Source organism: Heterodontus francisci, chromosome 19, assembly GCF_036365525.1.
Source record: "Heterodontus francisci isolate sHetFra1 chromosome 19, sHetFra1.hap1, whole genome shotgun sequence".
In the NCBI taxonomy this organism is placed as follows: domain Eukaryota; kingdom Metazoa; phylum Chordata; class Chondrichthyes; order Heterodontiformes; family Heterodontidae; genus Heterodontus; species Heterodontus francisci.
Genome location: NC_090389.1, coordinates 80,094,345 through 80,118,897, shown reverse-complemented (window position 1 = coordinate 80,118,897; position 24,553 = coordinate 80,094,345). Strand labels below are relative to the sequence as shown.

At 44.6% G+C, this 24,553-nt stretch overlaps 1 protein-coding gene across 6 annotated transcripts in view; it reads right to left on the bottom strand.

Annotated features, from left to right (window-relative positions):
• Positions 1-24,553, bottom strand: part of LOC137380244 (ETS domain-containing protein Elk-1-like) — a 98,264-nt gene that overhangs the window by 7,335 nt on the left and 66,376 nt on the right. For 3 of the 6 annotated variants that reach the window (XM_068052092.1, XM_068052090.1, XM_068052086.1), the window contains exons 2-4: positions 7,332-7,542; positions 4,161-4,886; positions 510-611 (exon numbers count right to left, since the gene is read on the bottom strand). In XM_068052092.1, the coding sequence (XP_067908193.1) occupies positions 510-611; positions 4,161-4,886; positions 7,332-7,535 (1,032 nt within the window). In that variant the 5' untranslated portion in view covers positions 7,536-7,542. Of the gene's footprint in view, positions 1-509; positions 612-4,160; positions 4,887-7,331; positions 7,587-24,553 lie in introns of all 6 variants that reach the window. The other 3 variants (XM_068052091.1, XM_068052089.1, XM_068052088.1) reach the window with 1 other exon arrangement.

The following is a 24,553-nucleotide window of genomic DNA, read 5'->3' as shown; positions in this document are numbered from 1 at the left end:
TTTCCTTGATGAGATGCCTGAGATCAAGTGCACAGTATGTTGGACAGTCACAATTCTATCTGTACTAGATCAGGCATTGAGATACACACATGCCATACAGGTCTGGATAATGAATGAGCTATCACACTTTTGCTGTTACGCATGTGCCTGCAGGCAGTGTACAGTGCCAATACCAGCTGGGGAAGACGTTTGACTCCATGGTATCAGATTCAAACCCCAGTGTGCTTGACCCTCAACAACACTGGCTGGAGCTGACCGCCTAGCAGGCCGACGTAATTTGGATATTCCAAAAACCTTGACCTCCGAAAGATGTCGATTGGTGCAGTAGTTTAAAGTTTTGTGGGTAGAATTTCTGCAGGGTTTCTCTCAATCCCCTGGTTGTACCTTTGACAGAAACCAAGGAGAAACAGTTGAAATTACCATTTGCACTGTTTCTCCAAAGTTCCGCCCAAGTTACTCCTGGAGGCTTGTGGAAATTCTACCCTACGGAGTTCAGTGTTCAATCTTACCTGAAATGAGAGTTTGGCAGGGCTCATTGGTGCTATCGGGCTAAGTGTGCTCCAGAAGTGAATTGCAGAAGGCAAAGTATTTGGTGTCAGTATTATTGGAGTCTGTTAAAAAGAGGAGGGAAAAAAACAGTATTTAGTAAAATTAAAAGTGGCTATCACTGTGCTTTGCCACCAGTGTAGGCATCGAGCATCCCCATGTCAGGTACAGGGTAAACCCAATGCATAAAGCACAAAAACTTCACCCGAACACGATACCTTAAATCCAGGCTAAATTCAGTGTCGCTATTCCCTTTCACAAAGCAGCCATCCTATGCCCTCTATATAATGTCAGGTCCCCTATGTTTATTACTGTGACTCCATCTACCTACCTGCCACTTTGATGGTGGGATAATAAAAATTGTTGGAACATAGGAACAGGAGGAGGACATTCAGCCCCTCAAATCCATTCAACCAGATCATGGCTGCGTCATAATTCCATCTTCCCACCTTGGTTCCGTAACCTTTAATATCCCGACCTAACAAAAATCTATCAACCTCAGTTTTCAAATTTTCAATTGGCCACTGTGTCTAAGGGCAGAAGGTGGCATAGTAGTAATGTCATTCAGCTAGTAATCCAGAAGCCCTGGAGACATGGGTTCAAATCCCAATACGACAGCTGGTGAAATTCAAGTTCAATTAATTAATAAAAAAATCTGGAATTGAAAGCTAGTCTCAGTAATGGTGCCATGAAACTACCATCCATTGTCATAAAAACCCATCTGGTTCACTAATGTCCTTTAGGGAAGGAAATCTGCTGTCCTTACCTGGTCCGGCCTAAAGGTGACTCCAGACCCACAGCAATGTTGTTGACTGTTAAGTGGCCCAGCAAGCCACTCAGTTGTCCAGGGTAATTAAGGATTGGCAACAAATGCTGGCCTTGCCAGTGATGCCTACATCTCATGAAAAAAAAATTTTAAAGCCTCAACAGCTCTTTGGGGGAAGAGAGTTCCAGACTTCCACTTCCCTTTGTGTGAAGATGTGTTTCCTGACATCACCCCCTGAATCGTCTAGCTCTAATTTTAAGGTCCTACCCCCTTGCTCTAGGGTCCTCCACCAGATGAAATAGTTTCTCTCTAACGACCTATCAAATCTGTTAATCATCCTAAAGATAAACCCTGGGGGACAGATGTGATCTTGCTTTTAACGAGCAATGTCTTGCTGTGTAAATTGAGTTCGCTTTTGTTTGATGATGTCAATTGTCAGAGGGTTATCAGTGCATTGACTGTATTGGTCCATTGCTGTCCTTGCTCATACCTGTTAGCTGTGGTTCAATTGCTAGGATGCTCACCTCTGAGTCAGAAGGTTGTGAGCTGAAGTCCCACTTGAGCATAAAATCCAGGTTGATACTCCAGTGCGGTAAAGGACTGCAATGCCCTGTTGGATAGCGTTTTATGAGAGGTAAAGGTCTGCAAAGGAAACCCGACCGAGCCCGAATGCCGGACCTGGAAGTGCGGCCCGACCCGACCTGAACCCGACAGATGTCGTCGGGTCCCATCGGGGTCGGGTCGGGTAGCAGGCCTTTACCCATGCACTTCCAGGTCTGGCATTCGGGCTCGGTCGGGTTTCCTTTGTAGACCTGTATAGTGCAGTACTAAGGGAGTGCTGCATTGTTGGAGCCCTCTTTCAGATGAGATGGTAAACCGAGGCCCCGTCTACTCCTCAGATAAAGTATTCCATAGCACTCTTTCAAAGAAAAGCAGGGCAGTTCTCCCCAGTCCTAACCAATGCTTATCCCTTAACCAACATCAGCAAAACAGATGATCTGGTCATTATCACATTGCTGTTTGTGGGAGCTTGCTGTGTGTAAATCGGCTGCTGCACATTACAACAGTGACTACACTTCAAAGGCATTGCATTGACTGTAAAGCCCTTTAGGACATCCTGAGATTGTGAAAGGTGCAATATAAATGCATTTATAACTAACGAGGAATGAAAGACTCAAGGCAACACCGATAGATGATCAAACTCTCCGTAGAACAAAAAACAAATTTCCTGGCAAGAATCAGGTCCAGAGTCTGTGCATGTCACATCTACGAAACCAGCAGCTTGCGAGCAGTGTGTATACTGTGTACTGACGTCGAAGATATGATACACTTGCCTGTCCCAATCTTATTTATGTTCAGGAAACAGAGGGAAATGTCAAGGATTTTTTTCTTTCTTCTGTAATTTGGGAGAAAAATGGGTTTTATTGATGCACCCGCCCAGAAAATTCCAGGAATTAACCGTGGAAAACCATTAGTTAATTCGTGGCAAAGAATAACTGATTGTTAATGATCCCAACTGATCTTTAACAAACCGGTTAAGCATTTCTATACATTTCCATTAAAATAGCTTTACTGCCACCGTGTGGGAAAAATAATAACTGCAGACATCTGCTTCATTTATCAAAGTGCTCTGCAACAATTTGAACCAGAAAACATTTCACAGAATCATAGGGCGCAAAAGGAGGCCATTCGGCCCACTGTGCCTGTGTTGGCTCTTTGAAACACCTATTTAATTAGTTCCATTCCCCTGTCCTTTCCCCATAGCCCTGCAATTTCCTCCTCTTCAAGTATTTATCCAATTCCCTTTTGAAAGTTACTAAATCTGCTTCCACCATCTTTTCAGGCACTGCATTCCAGATCACAACAGCTCGCTGCGTACCCTTGAATTCTCCTCATCTCCCCCTGCTTCTTTTGCCAATTATCTTAAATCGGTGTCCTCTGGTTACTGACAGTTCTGCCAGTGGAAACTCTATCAAAACCCCTCTTCATAAGTTTGAATGAAATATTCCCTTAACCTACTCTGCTCTAAGGAGAGCAATCTAGTCACTCCACATAATTGAAGTTTCTTATCCCTGGTACCATGCCACTAAATCTCCTCTACACCCTCTCCAAGACTTTGACATCCTTCCTAAAGTTTGGTACCCAGATTTGGACTCAAGCTGAGGCCTGACCAGTGATTTATAAAGATTTACCATCAATTCCTGCACCCCTTTAAAAATTAAGCATCCATGTGTATGGCACTGTGGTAACTTGGTACAGTGTTATTCAGACAAGATCTGGGCTAAAAGAATTCGGGTACTTTTGAAGTGCAGTCACTGTTGTAATGTCGGAAACACAGCAGCAAATTTGCATACTTCAAGCTCCCGCAAACAACAATGTAGTAATGACCAGATAGTCTGTTTTTTTGTTGGTGATGTTGGTTGAGGCTGGAATATTGCCCAAGACACCAGGGAGAACTCACCTACTCTTCTTCGAATAATGCCAAGGGATCTTTTACGTCCACCTGATTGAACTGAGGTTTTGTCAGCTCTATGTCTCATTCGAAACACAGCACCTCCAACAGTGCAGCACTCCTTCAGTACTGCACTCAAATGTCAGCGTGGATTTTGTGCTCCAGTCTCTGGTGTGGGACTTGAACCTTTGACCTTTTGACTCATGGGCAAAGAGCGCTCACAACCAAGTCACGGCAAAGTCAATTGTTTTTTTAAAAAGCACCTTATATTCATTCAAGATCCAGTTAGACGGTGTGATAAGGTGTTGTAACTTTGCAGGGTTGGTAAGTTAAGACCGGATGAATCACATCTCTAATCTGTATTTATCTTTGAATGGAGGTAAATTAAGGTCATACCTGAACATGCTGGGTAATCAGTGTAGGGGTGACGGCACTGGAGGCAGGAAAAGCCACCATGTTCAGAACACTAGGATTACTTTTATCTGGAGGAGGGCTATTTCGGGCAATGAGTAGTGTGGCCGGCAGCTCCAGATCCTTCGGCTTCTTGGGTTTTGGTGGCTGAAGGTTGCTATTGCTTTCAACCCTCTCCTGACTGGGACTTGGCTCCTGAGGTAAATCATCATCAGCAGGTTTGGCGTCAAGAATGATGCATTCCAACTCTTCCATCGCCTCCACCTTCACCTTGAAATCCCCCTGGTGGAGACTCTCTCCGTATGTTTCCATGGGAATGTCACCACCAAATTGTTGCTGCTGCTCCTCATCTTGGTGTATAACCTCAGGCTCCTCGGGAAGCCTCTCGAGCACCCGGACTTTCTCCTCAAGGCTCAATGTCTCCATAGTTCTAGGAGGAGAGTCAGTGGCCTCTCTGGGTTGGTAGTTGCTGCTTTGCAATGACTGGATAGTAAAAGTTGAGTAAAGGCCAGAGCGCATGTACTCATTCCGGGACGAGATCCTGGTTGAGGGCTTCAGCTGTCTTTGCAAAGACAGGCCTTCATCCTTCGGCCTGCTTATTGCCCACTCGCTGTCGGCAGCGTCGTATTTGTCCGACTCCATCGCGAGGCTGTCCGGCATGGACACAAACTTATAAACAAACTTCTGCCCGTTCACCTTCTTGATGATGTTCTGGAAAACAAATGATGTAACAGAATAAAATCACAAGAGACAATGGGGGCGTAGATCTTGACTTTGGACAATCGCGCCTCGGAAGCACGTTTTACATCTTTCGTAATTTCGACAAAGACCCTGTCGATCTGATATTGCTTGTTTCACACTATCACATAAAATCAAAATATACCCCCCACCCCCAAAATTTGTTGCTTTACGGACAGTTTTAATTCCCCATTTTTTCTCCCTTCCCAAGCACTCTGAACCTTGTTGTGGGACAGCTCCAGGTATGCTGACTGACCTCTGTTATCTCGTTGAGTGGCATTCTTCACCTGAAAACCTTTACCTATCTCCTCATGGGGCATACCACAGCTCAGCCCCATCCTCCGCTCACATTCATTGGGCAGCAGAGGTCCCTGATTAACTATCAGGGGTAGGATCCCTGACCTGGCCTTTTCTCCCACTCCTCTAACCCAGGCTGGTTTTAATGTTGGAATGAGCTGGTTTAGTTGAGAACAGCTAACTCAGCGCATTACGGGATCGGGCCTTGGGATCTTGCTGTGCTGCAGCACTCTGCTTTTACAGTTACCAGCTGAAGCACAGGAGATGCCTGAATTCTGGAATATCACAGGGACAAATGACTTTTGTGCATAAAGGGGAAGGAAAGTAATCGCTAGGGGCAGGGAGAGAGGAGGGGGAAGGTGGAGAATGAAAAGGGGAGACACAGGGAGAAGGTGTAGCCAGGTTCATTTGCCGGAAGGATAATATCAAGTAAACCAATATAACCAGAATGAAATAGAACAAGCAAAACGGGTACATCCTCTGTAAGGTTGAGACCAGCCAACACTAAGATCATTATATAGAGAGCATGGGCCAATTGTAGAAGTAGCATTTCTAGGATAATGAGATGTGTCAACCAAGTGCAGTTATTGTACCTCTGTACTATACAGCAAAATGAGATTAAACTATGTTGCTCATGTGATCAAGTTAGGGGTGTGATGGATTATTCCCCATTTGCCTAAATGAGTGCAGCTCCAACAACACTCAAAAAGCTCGACACCATCAGCACCCTATACAGCACCTTAAACATTCACTCCTTCCACCACTGGAACACAATGGCTGCAGTGTGTACCATTTACAAGATGCACTGCAGCAACTCGCCAAGGCTTCTGCTCCACACCACCTCAGGACCTCTACTCCTCTTAGACAGTCCTTTGGGATCGAGGGTGACTTGCTTCCACTCCAGTTCGATGGGTTCTGAGATGGCTGATAAGTCCAATGCGGGATCTGCAAACTCTGCCACATGAGGGGCAGGTGGTGCTTGAAGGGTCAGGTAGATGACTAGTTTGGAGATTTGCACACTCCCTCTGACACCTCGACTTAACCTCCGCATGTTCGAGATGATGTCCCTCGAGGTGTACGATGCCTCCCCGAAAGAGCTTTCACCATCTAGGATGGTCACGAGCCAGGGACTCCAAGTTGGTGGGATATTTGATCACTTCAGGGATGTGTTGAGGATATCTCTAAAGCATTTCCGCTGTCCTCCTGGGAGTTTCCTGCCGCGACCAGGTTCTGAGGAGAACAGCTGCTGCGAGAGTCTGCTGTCAGGCGTGCGAACATGTCCCACCCAGCGGAACTGGTTTTGGGTGATTAGCGCCCTGATGCTGGGCAGGTTGGCTTGGGAGAGGACACTGCTGTTGGACCACCTTTCTTGCCGCTGGATTTGGAGGATCTTGTGGAGGCATCTCTGGTGGTACTTCTCCAATGCTTTGAGGTGCCTGCTGTAGGTTGTCCAAGTGTCCGAAGCATATAGAAGCACAGGGACCACTGCTGCCCGGTAAACCGTGATCTTAGTCTCAGGCTTAAGATCCTGATCCTCAAATACTCTCTTCCTCAGTTGGCTGAAGGTTGAGCTGGCACGTTAGAGGCTCCCAAGATATTGAAAATGGTCCACATTTTCTAGGATCTGGCCATTAATCTTGATTGACGGGGGGAGGTGTTGTGCTGTGTGAGTTGGTTGGAAGAGGACCTTCCTTTTCTGAGTGTTTATTGAAAGACCCATTTTCTCATGACACAGACCATGACCTCTACAACGTAGGAAGATAAAGACAGCAGACACAGGAGAACACCACCACCTTCAAGCCACACACTAACCTGACATGATCATATATCAGCCATTCCATCATTGTCACTGTGTCAAAATCCTGGAACTCTCTATCTAACAGCACTGTGGGAGTACCATGGAAGATGGCTCATGACCATCTTCTCAAGAGCCACTGGCAATGGGCAATAAGTGCTGACCTTGCCAGCAATGCACAGATCCCTCAGAATGAATTTTAAAAAAACATGGAACAAAACACACGAAAAAATGGATGCTGCCTCTGTGTTGGGTGATTCTAGAATTGTCCACTATGCCCGTGCCTGTCTTAAGTGAAGCCAACTCTAAATGCAGATTGCTCTCACCTTGTCATAATAATACCTAAGTGCTCGGCTCAGCTTGTCGTAGTTCATGTTGGTTTTATTCTTGCGCATGCCCCATAGCCGTGCCACCTCCTCCGCATTACGTAGCTTGAACTCCCCGTCCCTGGACGTCCAGCAGATGAGGTCATTCTTGTTCTCATCCAAGAGCTGCCGTAGAAATTGCCACAAGGTTATCGAGTTGTCCATCGCTGAGCTGCAGGAGAGAACCAATCGGTGAAACCAGAGATTCCATATGAGCTATAACATAAATAGAAGCAAAAGTTACATATGTGTCTACACAACCTTGCTTCCTGTTGTCACACTTTGTGTCAAATTTTTATCATTATAAACTCCTATGTCTACATTAATAATGGAAATTACCTATATAAATATATCACAATCCTGCCAGTTGACAGTTCAAAAAGGAAAATCGTGGTTCAATTTTGCCCTTCCTAGTTTGTAAATTTGCATTGAGATTTTGGATCTAATCTGGTGATGTAAATTAGAAACAGTGGCACTCTACAGCATTGCGGACTGAACATTGAGTTCAATAACTTCAGAGCATGACTGGCCTTTCTTTATATTTTATTTTATTTTTTAACCATGTGCCTGCTTTTCATGTAGTCAGAGCTGCTCATTATTCTGCTATTAACACTCTCTCTGGACTAATGCTTTGTCTTTCACCACAAGCATTAACACACAGGCTCACGGCTTTGGAAGGCGCTGTTGAAGAAAGCCGTGATGAGTTGCTGCGGTGCATCTTGTAGATGGTACACACTGTGGACTGGTGGTGGAGGGAGCGAATGTTTAAGGAATGGTGAAAAAGATCATTTGTAACAGTGGTCATTATTCAAGTGACCATCAGGTCCACCTCTGATCATGATATACCCTGTTCTGTGTATAAACTTGTTACGACCGACCCCTCAAAACAAAGCCCCCGATCAAATGATTCTGATTGCGATGCGAGAAACGCACTGTCAATTCAGTCCCGTCCCTCCACAGATTGCCTAACATATCAGTGATCAGTGATCACAATTCCGTAAGTTTTAGAATACTCATGGATAAAGACGAGAGTGGTCCCAAAGGAAGAGTGCTAAATTGGGGGAAGGCCAACTATACCAAAATTCGGCAGGAGCTGGGGAATGTAGATTGGGAGCAGCTGTTTGAAGGTAAATCCACATTTGATATGTGGGAGGCTATTAAAGAGAGGTTGATTAGCATGCAGGAGAGACATGTTCCTGTGAAAATGAGGGATAGAAATGGCAAGATTAGGGAACCATGGATGACAGGTGAAATTGTGAGACTAGCTAAGAGGAAAAAGGAAGCATACATAAGGTCTAGGAGGCTGAAGAAAGACGAAGCTTTGAAAGAATATCGGGAATGTAGGACCAATCTGAAACGAGGAATTAAGAGGGCTAAAAGGGGTCATGAAATATCTTTAGCAAACAGGGTTAAGGAAAATCCCAAAGCCTTTTATTCATATATAAGGAGCAAGAGGGTAACTAGAGAAAGGATTGGCCCACTCAAGGACAAAGGAGGAAAGTTATGCGTGGAGTCAGAGAAAATGGGTGAGATTCTAAACGAGTACTTTGCATCGGTATTCACCGAGGAGAGGGACATGACGGATGTTGAGGTTAGGGACAGATGTTTGATTACTCTAGGTCAAGTCAGCATAAGGAGGGAGGAAGTGTTGGGTATTCTAAAAGGCATTAAGGTGGACAAGTCCCCAGGTCCGGATGGGATCTATCCCAGGTTACTGAGGGAAGCGAGAGAGGAAATAGCTGGGGCCTTAACAGATATCTTTGCAGCATCCTTAAACACGGGTGAGGTCCCGGAGGACTGGAGAATTGCTAATGTTGTCCCCTTGTTTAAGAAGGGTCGCAGGGAAAATCCAGGTAATTATAAACCGGTGAGCCTGACGTCAGTGGTAGGGAAGCTGCTGGAGAAGATACTGAGGGATAGGATCTATTCCCATTTGGAAGAAAATGGGCTTATCAGTGATAGGCAACATGGTTTTGTGGAGGGAAGGTCATGTCTTACCAACTTAATAGAATTCTTTGAGGAAGTGACAAAGTTGATTGATGAGGGAAGGGCTGTAGATGTCATATACATGGACTTCAGTAAGGCATTTGATAAGGTTCCCCATGGTAGGCTGATGGAGAAAGTGAAGTCGCATGGGGTCCAGGGTGTAAAAGCTAGATGGATAAAGAACTGGCTGGGCAACAGGAGACAGAGAGTAGCAGTGGAAGGGAGTTTCTCAAAATGGAGACATGTGACCAGTGGTGTTCCACAGGGATCCGTGCTGGGACCACTGTTGTTTGTGATATACATAAATGATTTGGAGGAAAGTATAGGTGGTCTGATTAGCAAGTTTGCAGACGACACTAAGATTGGTGGAGTAGCAGATAGTGAAGGGGACTGTCAGAGAATACAGCAGAATACAAATAGATTGGAGAGTTGGGCAGAGAAATGGCAGATGGAGTTCAATCAGGGCAAATGCGAGGTGATGCATTTTGGAAGATCCAATTCAAGAGTGAACTATACAGTAAATGGAAAAGTCCTGGGGAAAATTGATGTACAGAGAGATTTGGGTGTTCAGGTCCATTGTTCCCTGAAGATGGCAACGCAGGTCAATAGAGTGGTCAAGAAGGCATACGGCATGCTTTCCTTCATCGGACGGGGTATTGAGTACAAGGGTTGGCAGGTCATGTTACAGTTGTATAAGACTTTGGTTCGGACACATTTGGAATACTGCGTGCAGTTCTGGTCGCCACATTACCAAAAGGATGTAGATGCTTTGGAGAGGGTGCAGAGGAGGTTCACCAGGATGTTGCCTGGTATGGAGGGCGCTAGCTTTGAAGAGAGGTTGAGCAGATTAGGATTATTTTCATTAGAAAGACGGAGGTTGAGGGAGGACCTGATTGAGGTGTACAAAATCATGAGAGGTATAGACAGGGTGGATAGCAAGAAGCTTTTTCCCAGAGTGGGGGATTCAATTACTAGGGGTCACGAGTTCAAAGTGAGAGGGGCAAAGTTTAGGGGGGATATGCGTGGAAAGTTCTTTACGCAGAGTGTGGTGGGTGCCTGGAACGCGTTGCCAGCGGAGGTGGTAGACGCGGGCACGATAGCGTCTTTTAAGATGTATCTAGACAGATACATGAATGGGCAGGAAGCAAAGAGATACAGACCCTTAGAAAATAGGCGACATGTTTAGATAGAGGATATGGATCGGTGCAGGCTTGGAGGACCGAAGGGCCTGTTCTTGTACTGTAATTTTCTTTGTTCTTTGTTCTATCACTTTAAGCTTTCCAAATTAATAAAATCCACAGCCGAATTGAACCATCTATTAACCCCCGAATGAGGCTAACCAAACCAGGTGTCTTTAGATCAACAAATTAACTGTTTAATTAGTAAAACTAAATTCTTAAACACTACTAAGACATAAACAACATTTAAAATAGAAAAAATTAATGTCCTTGCAGATTTACGCTCCTGCCGATGTGGAATCATCCAATGTGGAACAGAACTGGAGACAGAGCAAGAGAGAGAGGAGCACGGTGGGAGCGGAGAGAGAGAGAGAGGAGCACGGTGGGAGCGGAGAGAGAGAGAGAGGAGCATGGTGGGAGCAGAGGTTTAAAAAGTGCGCCAAAAGCCCAGAGTCAGAGACCGGAGACACAGCAAGAGAGAGAGGAGCACAGCGGGAGCGGAGAGAGAGAGGAGCACGGTGGGAGCAGAGGTTTAAAAAGTGCGCCAAAAGCCCAGAGTCAGAGACCGGAGACAGAGCAAGAGAGAGAGGAGCACGGCGGGAGCGGCGAGAGAGAGAGGAGCACAGCGGGAGCGGAGAGAGAGAGAGGAGCACGGCGGGAGCAGAGAGAGAGAGAGGAGCACAGCGGGAGCGGAGAGAGAGAGAGGAGCACGGCGGGAGCAGAGAGAGAGAGAGGAGCACAGCGGGAGCGGAGCAGGGGAAAAATTGAAAAGTAACATCAGATTGATGTCATAATCGACAGTGAGAGCAGGGAAACAGAGAGCCGCTGGGGTGAGTATACAGGTAAGCTTTTAATTTAATTTAAATCAAACATAGCATAACACTTGATCGATTTATTAGTATATAAACTATAAACTGAAGCGAATTTTATAATTTAGAATACAGAGTGAGAGACCACCAGTGACTGTATTAGTTCAAATTATGACAACGTCATACATAAGCTATATTAAGTATTATTAGGGTTTATCAATATTTGTAAGGTTTACTAATAGTAGTAAGGTTTATTAGTATTGGCAAAGCTTTATTATCATTGGTAACATCTATTAGACTCACAGAGTGAAGATTAAAAGCTGAGTGTGGAGATTCGAGTTTGATGAGTGCCGAGTTCGGTGAAGGGGACAGAGGTGCTCCATTTTTCCATTTTTCCTTTTTTTTTGTACTCTTTTAACCCTCCAATATTTGGTTTTTGCTTCGGTGCAGTGGAAGGAGCTGTTTGGTGAGTACCTGGTAAGCAGTGACATCACAGGCAAACAGGCAGGTGATTGGTTTGGGAAGAAGCTACCTGTTTGGTTAGTATCTGGTAAGTGATTAAGGTCCATTCTAATCCTAACGTTTAAAATAGTAAAGGAACTAGTGGTAAGCTTAATAAAATATATAAAAAAGGGAAAATAAAATAAATAATTGAATAAAATAATTAAGTAGTTAATTAAAACATGTTAAGGATGGCAGGACAGGTGATGTGTCATGGCTGCAACATGTGGGGGCTCCTGGATGCCAGTGTGATCAAGGGGCAAACACGTCTGCAGTAAGTGTTTGCGGCTCGAAGAGCTTCAGCTCAGAGTCATTGAAGTGAAGTCCGAGCTGCAGACACTGCGACACATCAGGGAGGGGGAAAGTTACCCGGACATTTTGTACCAGGAGGCGGTCACACCTCTTAGGATAGGGTCTTCTGATTTGGTCAGTGGTCAGGGACAGGAGAGTGTGGCTGCAGCTGAGGCAGGTAAGGGGACCCAGAGGGCAGGAGTTCAGGAGCCTCAGCCTTTGCAATTGTTCAACAGGTTTGAGGTTCTTTCAGCTGGTTTGGATGAGAGTGGGGGCTGCAGGGTGGGTGGGCAACCTGACCATGGCACCATGATACAGGAAGCCATTCAAGTGGAGGGAGAAACAAGGAATGTCGTGGTAGTAGGGGACAATATAGTTAGGGGGATTGACGCTGTTCTCTGCAGCAAAGAGCGAGAGACCAGAAGGCTGTGTTGCCTGTCCAGTGCCAGGGTTTGGGACATCTGCTCAGGGCTGGAAAGGAACTTACAGTCGGAGGGGGAGCATCCAGTCATCGTGGTCCATGTAGGTACCAACGACATAGGCAGGGCAAGGAAAAAGGTTCTGCATAGTCAGTATGAGAAACAAAGCGCCAAATTAAGAAGCAGAACCTCAAAGGTAATAATCTCTGGATTATTACTAACTAACTTGATTGAATTTTTCGAGGTGGTGACTAGATGTGTATTTGAGGGTAAAGCAGTTGATGTAGTCGACATGGATTTCAGTAAGGCTTTTGACAAGGTCCTGCATGGGAGATTGGTTAAGAAGGTAAGAGCCCATGGGATCCAGGGCAATTTGGCAAAATGGATCCAAAATTGGCTTAGTGGCAGGAGGTAGAGGGTGATGGTCGAGGGTTGTTTTTGCGAGTGGAAGCCTGTGACCAGTGGTGTACCGCAGGGATCGGTGCTGGGACCCTTGCTGTTTGTAATGTACATTAATGATTTAGATGTAAATATAGGAGGCATGATCAGTAAATTCGCAGATGACACGAAAATTGGTGATGTCGCAAATAGTGAGGAGGAAAGCCTTAGATTACAGGACGATATAGATGAGCTGATAAGATGGGCAGAGCAGTGTCAAATGAAATTTAATCCTGAAAAGTGTGAGGTGATGCATTTTGGGAGGACTAACAAGGCAAGGGAATATACAATGGGTGGTAGGACCCTAGGAAGTACAGAAGGTCAGAGGGATCTTGGTGTACTTGTCCATAGTTCACTGAAGGCAGCAGCACAGGGAGATAAGGTGGTTAGGAAGGCATATGGGATACTTGCCTTTATCAGCCGAGGCATAGAATATAAGAGCAGGGAGGTTATGATGGAGCTGTATAAAACGCTAGCTCGGCCACAGCTGGAGTACTGTGTACAGTTCTGAGCACCACACTATAGGAAGGATGTGATTGCACTGGAGAGGGTGCAGAGGAGATTCACCAGGATGTTGCCTGGGCTGGAGCATTTCAGCTATGATGCGAGGCTGAAAAGGTTGTTTTCCTTGGAGCAGAGAAGGCTGAGGGGAGATATTATTGAGGTATACAAAATTATGAGGGGCATTGATAGGTTAGATAGGAATAAACTTTTTCCCTTAGCGGAGGGGTCAATAACCAGGGGGCATAGATTTAAGATAAGGGGCAGGATGTTTAGAGGGGTTTTTGAGGAAAAAACATTTCACCCAGAGGGCGGCACAGTGGCCAAGGGCGGCACAGTGGCGCAGTGGTTAGCACCGCAGCCTCACAGCTCCAGCGACCCGGGTTCAATTCTGGGTACTGCCTGTGTGGAGTTTCCAAGTTCTCCCTGTGTCTGCGTGGGTTTTCTCCGGGTGCTCCGGTTTCCTCCCACAAGCCAAAAGACTTGCAAGTTGGTAGGTAAATTGGCCATTATAAATTGCCCCTAGTATAGGTAGGTGGTAGGGAAATATTGGGACAGGTGGGGATGTGGTAGGAATATGGGATTAGTGTAGGATTAGTATAAATGGGTGGTTGATGGTCGGCACAGACTCGGTGGGCCGAAGGACCTGTTTCAATGCTGTATCTCTAAAACTGAAACTAAAACTAAAAGGATGGTTGGAATCTGGAACGCACTGCCTGAAGAGGTGGTAGAGGCAGGAACCCTCACAACATTTAAGAAGTATTTAGATGAGCACTTGAAACACCGTAGCATGCAAGGCTACGGGCCAAGTGCTGGAAAATGGGATTAGAATAGTTAGGTGCTTGATGGTCGGCATGGACACGTCGGGCCTAAGGGCTTATTTCTGTGCTGTATAACTCTATAACTCCATAACTCTATGACTCTATTACCTGAGACACGTGCAAATTGGCAGAGGGCAAATAAAATTAGAGAAATTAATGCGTGGCTCAAAGACTGGTGCGGTAGAAGTGGGTTCTGGTTCGTGGGGCACTGGCACCAGTACTGGGGAAAGTGGTGGCTGTACCGTTGAGACGGTCTACACCTATACCGTGCTGGGCCCGGTGTTCTAGTGAGCCACATAACTAGGAAATAGAGAGGGTTTTAAACTGAATAGTGGGGACAAGAGATCAAATTTGGGAAGATATGGTAAATCAAGGAGCAGAGACGAGGCAAGAGAGAAAGGTATTAATATGGGAAATGATAAACAGACCGTGACAGGAAGGGACAGAGCGTACAAATCTAAGAGTACATCAACAGATAAGGTTATAGGTTGCAAAAATAATAAAAGGACAAAACTAAAGGCTCTGCATCTGAATGCACATAGCATTTGAATCAAAACAGATGAACTGAGAGTGCAAATAGAAATAAATAAGTACGATCTGATAGTCATTACAGAGACATGGCTGCAGGACGACATAGATTAGGACCTGAATATTGAAGGGTACATGGCATTTAGGAAGAACAGGAAGCTAGGAAAAGGTGGAGGGTAGCTCTGTTAATTAATGATGGTATTAGCACAATAGAGAGGGATGACCTAAGTTAAGGAGACCTGGATGTAGAAGCAGCTTGGGTAAAGATGAGAAATCATAAAGGCAAGAAGTCATTTGTTGGAGTGGTGTACAGGCCACCTAACATGAACTACACTTTAGGGGTATAAAGGAAGAAATAATGGCAGCTTGTCAGAAAGGTACAGCGATAATTACGGGGGATTTTAATCTACATATAGACTGGAAACATCAGATGGGCAGAGGTAGCTTGGATGAGGCTATACTAGACCCTGGTACTATGCAACGAGATAGGATTAATTAATTACCTCATAGTTATGACGCCCCTAGGTAGCAGCAATCATAATATGATTGAATTTTACATTCAGTTTGAGGGAGAGAAGGGTGGGTCCAAGACTAGTATTTTAGACTTAAATAAGAGCAATTATGAGGGCATGAAAGCAGAGCTAGCTAAAGTAAACTGGCAAATTGGATTAAGGGATAGGTCAATAGAGATGCAGTGGAAGACATTTAAGGGGATATTTCAGAATACACAGAATAGATACATTTCAACGAGAAAGAAAAATTCCAAAGGTGAGACCCGCCATCCGTGGTTAACTAAAACAGTTAAAGATAGTATCAAACTTAAAGAAAAAGCGTATAATTGCGCAAAGATGGGAGGCAGGTCAGAAGATTGGACAGAATATAAAAAACAGCCAAGAATGATTAAAAGGTTTATAAGGGAGGTAAAATTAAAATGAGAGAAAGCTAACTAGAAGTATAAAGACAGATAGTAAGAGTTTCTATAGATATTTTAAAAAGAAAAGAGTTAACAAAGTGAGCGTTGGTCCTATAGAAAGTGAGTCTGGGGAATTAATAATGGATAATAAGGAGATGGCAGATGAATTGAACAGATACTTTGCATCGGTCTTCACTATTGAGGATACAAATAACATCCCAGTAATAGCTGTAAGTCAGGAAATGGAAAGGAAGGAGGAACTCAAAGAAAATTACAATCACCAGGGAAGTGGTACTGAACAAATTGTTGAAGCTGCAGGATGACAAATGACAAGTCCCCGGGTCCTGATGGACTTCATCCTAGGGTGTTAAAAATGGTGGCTAGTGAGATAGTTGATGCGTTAGTTTTAATTTTCCAAAATTCCCTGGATTCAGGGAAGGTTCCGTTAGATTGGAAAATAGCAAATGTAACTCCTTTATTCAAAAAGGGAGAGACACAGAAAGCAGGAAACTACAGGCCTGTTAGCTCAACATCTGACTTAGGGACAATGTTAGAAGCCATTATTAAAGACATCATAGCAGAGCATTTAGAAAAATTCAAGGTAATCAGGCAGAATCAACATGGTTTTGTGAAAGGGAAATCATGTTTAACCAATTTATTGGAGTTCTTTGAGGGAGTTACATGTGCTGTGGAGAAAGGGGTACCAATGGATTTACTGTACTTAGATTTCCAGAAGGCATTTGATAAGGTGCCACATCAAAGGTTATTGCAGAAAATAAAAGCTCATGGTGTAGGGGGTAACATATTGGCATGGATAGAAGATTGGCTAGCTAACAGGAAACAGAGAGTAGGTATAAATGGGTCATTTTCTGGTTGGCAAGATGTAACAAGTGGTATGCCACAGGGATCTGTACTGGGGTCTCAACATTTTACAATTTATAGAAATGACTTAGATGAAGGGACCGAAGGTATGGTTGCTAAATTTGCTGATGATGCAAAGATAAATAGGAAAGTAACTTGTGAAGAGGACATAAGGGGGCTACAAACGGATATAGATAGGTTATGTGAGTGGGTAAAGACCTGGCAAATGGAGTATAATGTGGGAAAGTGGGAAATTGTCCACTTTAGCAGCAAGAATAAAAAGGAAGCATATTATCTAAATGGTGAGAGATTGCAGAGCTCTGAGATGCAGAGGGATCAGGGTGTCCTAGTGCATGAATCACAAAAGGTTAGTATGAAGGTACAGCACATAATTAGGAAAGCTAATAGAATATTATCATTTATCACGATGGGAATTGAATACAAAAGTAGGGAGGTTATGCTTCAGTTATACAGGGCATTGGTGAGACCACATCTGGTGTACTGTGTACAGTACTGGTCTCCTTATTTAAGGAAGGATGTAAATGCGTTGGAGGCAGTACAGAGAAGGTTTACTAGACTAATACCTGGAATGGGCGGGCTGTCTTACGAGGAAAGATTGGACAGGCTAGGCTTGTATCCGCTGGAATTTAGAAGAGTAAGAGGTGACTTGATTGAAACATATAAGATCCTGAGGGGTCTTGACAGGGTGGATGTGGAAAGGATGTTTCCCCTTGTGGGAGAATCTAGAATTAGGGGTCATTGTTTAAAAATAAGAGGTCACCCATTTAAGACAGAGATGGGGAGAAATGTTTTCTCTCAGAGGGTCGTGAGTCTTTGGAATTCTCTTCCTCAAAAGGCGGTGGAAGCAGAGTCTTTGAATATTTTTAAGGCAGAGGTAGATAGATTCTTGATAAGCAAGGGGGTAGGTGGAAATGTGGTGTAATAAGTTCAGCCATGAACTTATTGAATGGCGGAGCAGGCTCGACAGGCCAAGTGGCCTACTCCTGCTCCAAATTCATATGTTCGTATGTAGTCCAAAGTTGCTTGAAGTCCTCACAGCTGTCCGATGGGGAAAATATGTTCTTCAACAGTAGGGCAGTCAGTAGTCTAGTTCCAGTTGAAGTGATGCTCTTCTTCCAGCGATGAATTCAGCAATCAACAACTTGCAGACACTTTTCAATGAATCAATTTGGCTTTAGAATCGTTTTGAGGGGTGAAAAAGTGGTCAGTCTAAAATTCACTTTCCTTCAATTTAAATTATCAGAGATCTCTGTTCCATTCATGTTGGTCCAGCTGTTTGTGTCTGGGTCTGTTAACCGTGTCTCAAAAGCCAGTTCAAAAATGTAATTGCAACATTGTACCTTTGTCCTTGTTCTCCAAATGGCTGTTGCCGGGTAACCAGGATGCATTCTTTGAAGCTGGTTGGTTCCCTCGCTGTATGGTTGTATCCAACAGCAACGAAAATGCATCTTCTTAGTAATTTCTGAGGCTTGCTTGTTCTTAAAGCAGCACTTTTAGAGCCTTAAAGGCACACCACAGATTTGAAAAAGTAGGATCATAGCAAACTGAGTAAATGGACTTGCAGAAGATTTTCATAAAGCAACACTGCCTCAATAAAGACACATTCAATACCATTTCCATTAGCTATGAAGGATTTTTTTTGCAGTTAAACCTTTCCCCTCCCCCTACACCATGCAAATCCCTTATATCGAGGGATGGCAAATTTTAGTGATATTAACTGTATGGTAAACTCTCCTCTTTCGTTGTGAAACTGTAGCATGTTGCCAACTCATGTTCCGACATGTTTTACCTCAGATCCACCAAAAGTCATGATCACGTCACCAAACGTGAGGGCATGAATTTGCGGAGAACCAAATAGTCTTGGGCCAATGCTGAAAGAGGGCAGTCCTGTTGGGTGTTGTTCAATTAATGATAACAGAGCTTCTCAAGCACGCTCTGCAAAGTGAGCTGGAACATTAAGAGATGGAGAGAGGAAGTGCGTTAAGGATGCTTTGAAGTGCAACCTGATATTCGGACAAACTGGGAGATCGCTGCAGCAGTCCAACCATTGTAGAATTCACTAATCTGACATAGAGTCAACAAATTTGAACTGTAGGGATGTCAACCGCATTGGGGCTAAAACAACCAAAATGGCAGCAGGAACCAAGTAATTGAAGCAGGGCATTTACACGCTTGCACAGGAATCCCTGTGCCTCATGCACACAACCCTGAGTGGGTCCCTAGAAAACAACAACAACTTGAACACATATAGCGCCTTTAAGGTAATAAAACTTCCCAAGGCGCTTCACAGGGGCATTATAAAATAAAATATGACACCGAGTCGCATAAGGAGATGTCAGAGATGACCAAAGTTTGGTCAAAGAGGTAGGTTTTAAAGGAGGGGCGAGAGGCAGAGAGGTTCAGGGAGGGAATTCCAGAGCTTTGGGCAATTGCTTTCATGATGGCAGGGCTACTGATTATCCGTTGGGAGGTGTAGTGGGGTGAGCAGCACCCATTACAAGGGCATAACATATGCTCAACAGCTGTGCACGTAAGTGGCTCACAGTGTTACCACTGCCATGGTGAATGTAAACATGAGGCAGAGTTGGGGGGAGGTGGTTAGGAAAAATACAAGCCTAAAGAAATTTCCAACGGGGCTGCCCCAGTGCATGCAAAGTTCTACTGCTGACGGACAACCAGATCTGGAATCCGCACCCACACTTTACACCCAGTCTCCGCCAGTACCTTCCACAGCTTTCAAAACAAAGAGCAAGTTCATCACTGGAGAAAAAGCTGTCAATGAAATAAAGCAGAAAAATGTGGTGAGTTGCAGTAGTTGAGCTTTCTCCGCCCTGCAAATAATGCTGGCATAGTAAGGAACAGCCGGTGCTCTGAAACCTCCGCTCACGTGGAGTAAGGAACACTCTGCGCTAGTTGCTGCATCTGCTATAAACCTTTTACGATATGACTGTGTGTGCGTGTGGTTTCCCTTTTAATGTTACTTTCAAATTAAGTAATGGTTTCCTGCATCCCACTCCCCCATGAGTGGTAGAGCACAGATTCCAGCCCGTGAATCCTTACTTGACTGTGGGTCAAAAGCTTAAACTCCTCTGTGTCATCATAAGAAGGTGCCAAGCTGAGGCCTAGCACTTTGGGCTGACTCCTGGAAGCAGCCTCTCAGCTGGGGTTAACTGCATGGTATAGATACAGGGAGCAGGCAGCAGGAGATACAATAGAATAAAATGAAATACACATCAGAGAAAATAATGGTGATGCAGCGACCTGAAGCATCAGTGCACGGTTGCACCATAGACCGGCTGACTTGGGCTCAGATCTAATAATCCGGATCAGATTGTTTGCATAGGGAACAGTAATATCTGGATTATAAAATGGTAATCCAATCAAGGTGTTTAGTCAGCCCTGCATGGATTATAATTGTTGTCTGAGCCTTTGAAATTAGAATCATACGGCACAAAAGGAGTCCGTGTAGCCCATCGTGCTTGTGCCAGCTCTTTGAAAGAGCAATCCAGTTAACCCTCCCGTTCCTCATAGCCCTCAAAATCTTTCCTTTTCAAACATAGATCCAGTTTCCTTTTGAAAGTTTCTTTTTATTCTCCCATCTCGACCAGGTTTGTTACCCACGCTAGAAATCGTCGTTGGTGAGTTAGACAAAGATTAGGTTTTCGGGAGAAATCTCACCTGCTTGTTAACCCTGATATGCCCGATTTTCAGCGGCGTGTGCCATCTCTTCACCAAGGAGCAGGCTGGTCAACGGAGGGTGAAAGCTCCTCAGACACCTGAGCAGCAGCTAAATGGCTAGTTTTTATATCAGCATAATGAAATGTCCCAAGGTGCTTCACAGGAGCATCATAAAACAAAATTTAACATCCGGCGACAGAAGACAATATTAGGGCAGATGGCCAAAAATTTGGTCAAAGGCATAGGCTTTAAGGAGAGAAGCAGAAAGGTTTAGGGAGGGAATTCCAGAGCTTGGGGCCCAGGCAGCTGAAGGCACGGCCACCAATGGTGGAGCAATTAAAATCGGGGATGCACAAGAGACCAGAATTAGAGGAGTGCAGATATCTTGGAGGGTTGTGGAGCTGAAGGAGATTACAGAGATAGGGAGGGTGAGGCCATGGAGGAATTCGAAAACGAGGATGAGAATTTTAAAATAGAGGCTTTACTTAACCAGGAACCAATGCAGTTAAGCAAGCACAGAGGTGATGGGTGAATGGGGCTTGGTGCAAATTAGGAGACAGGCAGCAGAGCTTTGGATGAAGGTCAGCCAAGAGAGGAATATTTAAGACTCGAGAAACAAAGGCACCAATACAGGTCTAAAAGAAAGCTACCACGATAAGGATGCAATGAAGAATTTTTCTAAATGTCAGCTCCAAGTATACATGCTCCAAAGTGTACCCTCATCAAGTATCAGCCATGGCTCAGTTGGTGGCATGCTTGCCTCTGAGTCTGAAGATTGTGTGTATGAGTTCTACTCCAGAGACTTGAGCACAAAATCTAGATTAGCTCTCCAGCACAGTACTGAGAGAGTGCTGCACTGTCAGGAGGTGCTGTCTTTCAGATGAGACATTAAACCAATGCAATTTTAACAGCCCACTGAGCAGATCATCCGCTCCATATGCTCGCTGAATAAAACCTGGCGGCAAGCCAGCAGAGGTCCTTATGTGTGATAGCAAGCGTGGGTCCTCCAGGACCTGCAGTGGAAGGTTGAGCTGCTGTCTAGCTCTTGAAATCCACAAAACCCTCCTGCTATGACTCAACCGACTGCTTGCTTTCTGATCCGTCCTATCGTCACAGGCCCAAAGCTTCTGGACACCTGTTTCGGAAGAGCAGCTAGCTGGAAGAATATTAATGAAGCCGGCCTTCCCACTGCAGTTCCCACTGACTTTCTGCCGGGATTTAAAATTCCCCTTATAATTGCCTTTTATCCGGAAAACCCAAAATTCCGTCATCCAACAAGAAGGTTGTCCCCTTGCAGCCAACAAATTGTGGCCATGAATCTAAACAGTTGCTTTAATGAATTGTTGATACAGAAGGGATTCTTGCTTTCTCTGTTTGTCATTACATTCAAGCAATGTAGAAGGAAGCTACTCAGATTACTAACCCTTATCACCATTAGGTTCCCCCCTCTCCCCCCAATTTTGTTCCCCCATCTCCCCTCTTCTTATTACTGCACTGACTTTTGGTGGGGTCTGTTTCCGGGTATTCTAGGAGCTCTCTGTTACCTCAAACAGTTGGTCATTCTTCGTAAGTTTAACCGAGACAGTAAATGAGACCTGATTTTAACTCTAAGTGAATGGGTTTTGAGTGAGTTAAAATTGGGCCCGAAGCGTCACCTTTGAGGACATTGGAGTCAAGCCCAATCTTGTTCTTATCTGGAACCTAAATGCATGCATTTTATAGCAACTGGACAGCATCAGCAACTTATAGGAAGAAAGGAATATGGGAACAAGAGGAGACAATTCAGCCCTTCGAGCATATTCCGCCAATCAGTTAGATCATGACTGATCTGTATCTTAATTCCATTTACCTGCCTTTGCTCCATATTCTTTGACATCCTTATCTAACACAATAACAAATCTATCAATCTCAGTTTTGAAACTTTCAATTGAACTCCCAGCCTCAACAGCTTTCTGGAGGAGAAGGTTCTAGATTTCTGCTACCCTTTGCATGAGGATGTGCTTCCTGACATCACTCCAGAATGGCCTGACTGTAATTTTCATGTTATATCCCCTTGTTCTGGACTCTTCCACCAGTGGAAATAATTTCTGTCTATCAACCTTACCAGCTCCTTTAATCATCTTAAGCGCCTCAAGTACATCACCTGTTAATCTTCTATATTTGAGAGAATACATGCCTGGTCTAAGCAACTTTTCTTCAGAATATAAGCCTTTTATCCCCAGTGTCATTCTGGTGAATTTATGCTGCACCCTCTGATTGATTTTGTTTCCCCCCCAACATAGCCTGAGACTTGTCGGTGGCCAATTATAGCTTACTACTATATCCAGGCTCAAGATCAGCTTACTTAGCATGGGCCACAACTCAAAGCTGGTACCTCATTGTGCTACACAAGCCATCAGGAGGGTCCAAATTATTTTTGTTTTATGCTTTACAAGACACCACAGGAAAAAAGTGACTGCTGTCTCTGAGGAGTCTTTGCTAATCGTGTTGTGGCAAATGCGGCCAGCTAATATCTAAAAGCCTTCAAAAGGAACATTGCTCGTTTCCTTTGTTCAGCTCTGCATTGTTAACCTTCAGCTTGGCAAATGACATGTGCAACTGCACGAAGGCTGTAAATGCAGAGGTATAAATAAAGCTTTGCCCTTTATTAACTGCTCCTACAACAGGAAGTCCTTGGTGTGAAGTGGTTCTTTGCACCTTTATTCTAGCAACACTGAAAATCCTGCAAATTCAAAAGCATCAATTGTCTGTAAGAGCAAAGGTTTGCTACACAGGAAATCTGCAATAACGCGATCCACTATAGCACAACACTCGGTATAATGCGGGTCCGTAATGGACCCCAAAAATTTCGAGCCAATTTGTCATTTCATAACAGATATCACAGGATTGTTGAAGTATTTTGAACCAGCCAATGAGATGGCAGCTTTGCGACTAATTAAGGAGCCAATTTTCTCTGTATAAATGCGGGTCAAACTTGCACTGATACCCATACAGCAATCAACGCAAAATCACGTACTGAATCACAAAAGAGAAAACCTTACACCATCACCAGCTGAAAATTATCACCCAGATCAAAGAAGGCACTACGCAAGCATCCGTTTCACAAAGAATGGAGATCCGCAGGTAGCTTAAAGATGAGGAGAAGTTGAGAAGGGTGTCGATGGAGATGGATGAAGGTGGCCAAGCAAGAAGGTAAGCCCGAACTGCGGACAACACACCTCTTGACAAGGCTGTATACAGCTGAGAGCCGATGGTGTACCCATAGCCGGTCCTGTTATGCAAGCTTAGGCTAAGACGTTTTGCCACCAAATGAATGGAAATACCAATGTCCCAGTAGAGTTTGGAGCCAGCAAAGGATGATTAGCAAGATTCAAGAACCGGCACAATATTTCACAAGTTACTATCAGAGGAGAACAAAGGTCCACAGACTTGCCAGCCACAACATTATTTCCCGCTGAATTAAAGAAGATTTTACATGGAGGAGGATACCACCGAAGAACAAGTCTACAACTGAGACGATACGGCCCTGTACCGCAAAATGATACCAGAGAAGACACTAGCGACAAGAAACAACACCAACAAAACGTCTAGATTTAAACAGATAAAGACAAGGTTGACAATCCTTCTTTTCTGCAACAAAATTGGTTGACACAAGCTGACTCCACTCATCATCGGAAAATTCGCCAAACCACACTGCTTCCATCATCTAAACCTAAAAATACTACCATGCCAATACTCAAGTAGCGCCAAAGCCTGGATGACTTCATCAATTTTCAAAGATTAGTTCCACCATGAATTCGTACCAAATCTCGGAAAACATCTCAGACAGAACAATCTACTGAAGAAGGCCATCTTGTTGCTTAACAACTGCTCTGCACACCCAGCCCCAGAGGAATCTCCCTACTGTCTGCCACAGGGAAGATCATTGCAAAGATCTTCTTCAATCACCCTCTCCCAGCAACTGAAGAGCTCCTTCCAGAGTCACAGTGCAGTTTTCACCCATCAGGAGGCACCACAGACATGGGGCTGGATTTTGTGTAGGAGGCGGGATTCCCAGCCCTGGACCACGAAGGTGTGGGGGGAAGATTCGGCCTATGCGGGCACCCACCCGCCCCACCTCCCCACCCCCCTCACCCCACCCTGGAGCATTTTTGTCTAAGGTCCCACGCCAGGATCCCCATCCCTTTAAAGATGGAATTCCCACCTCCAAGAGCTGCCAGTCAATCACAGGCATGGTG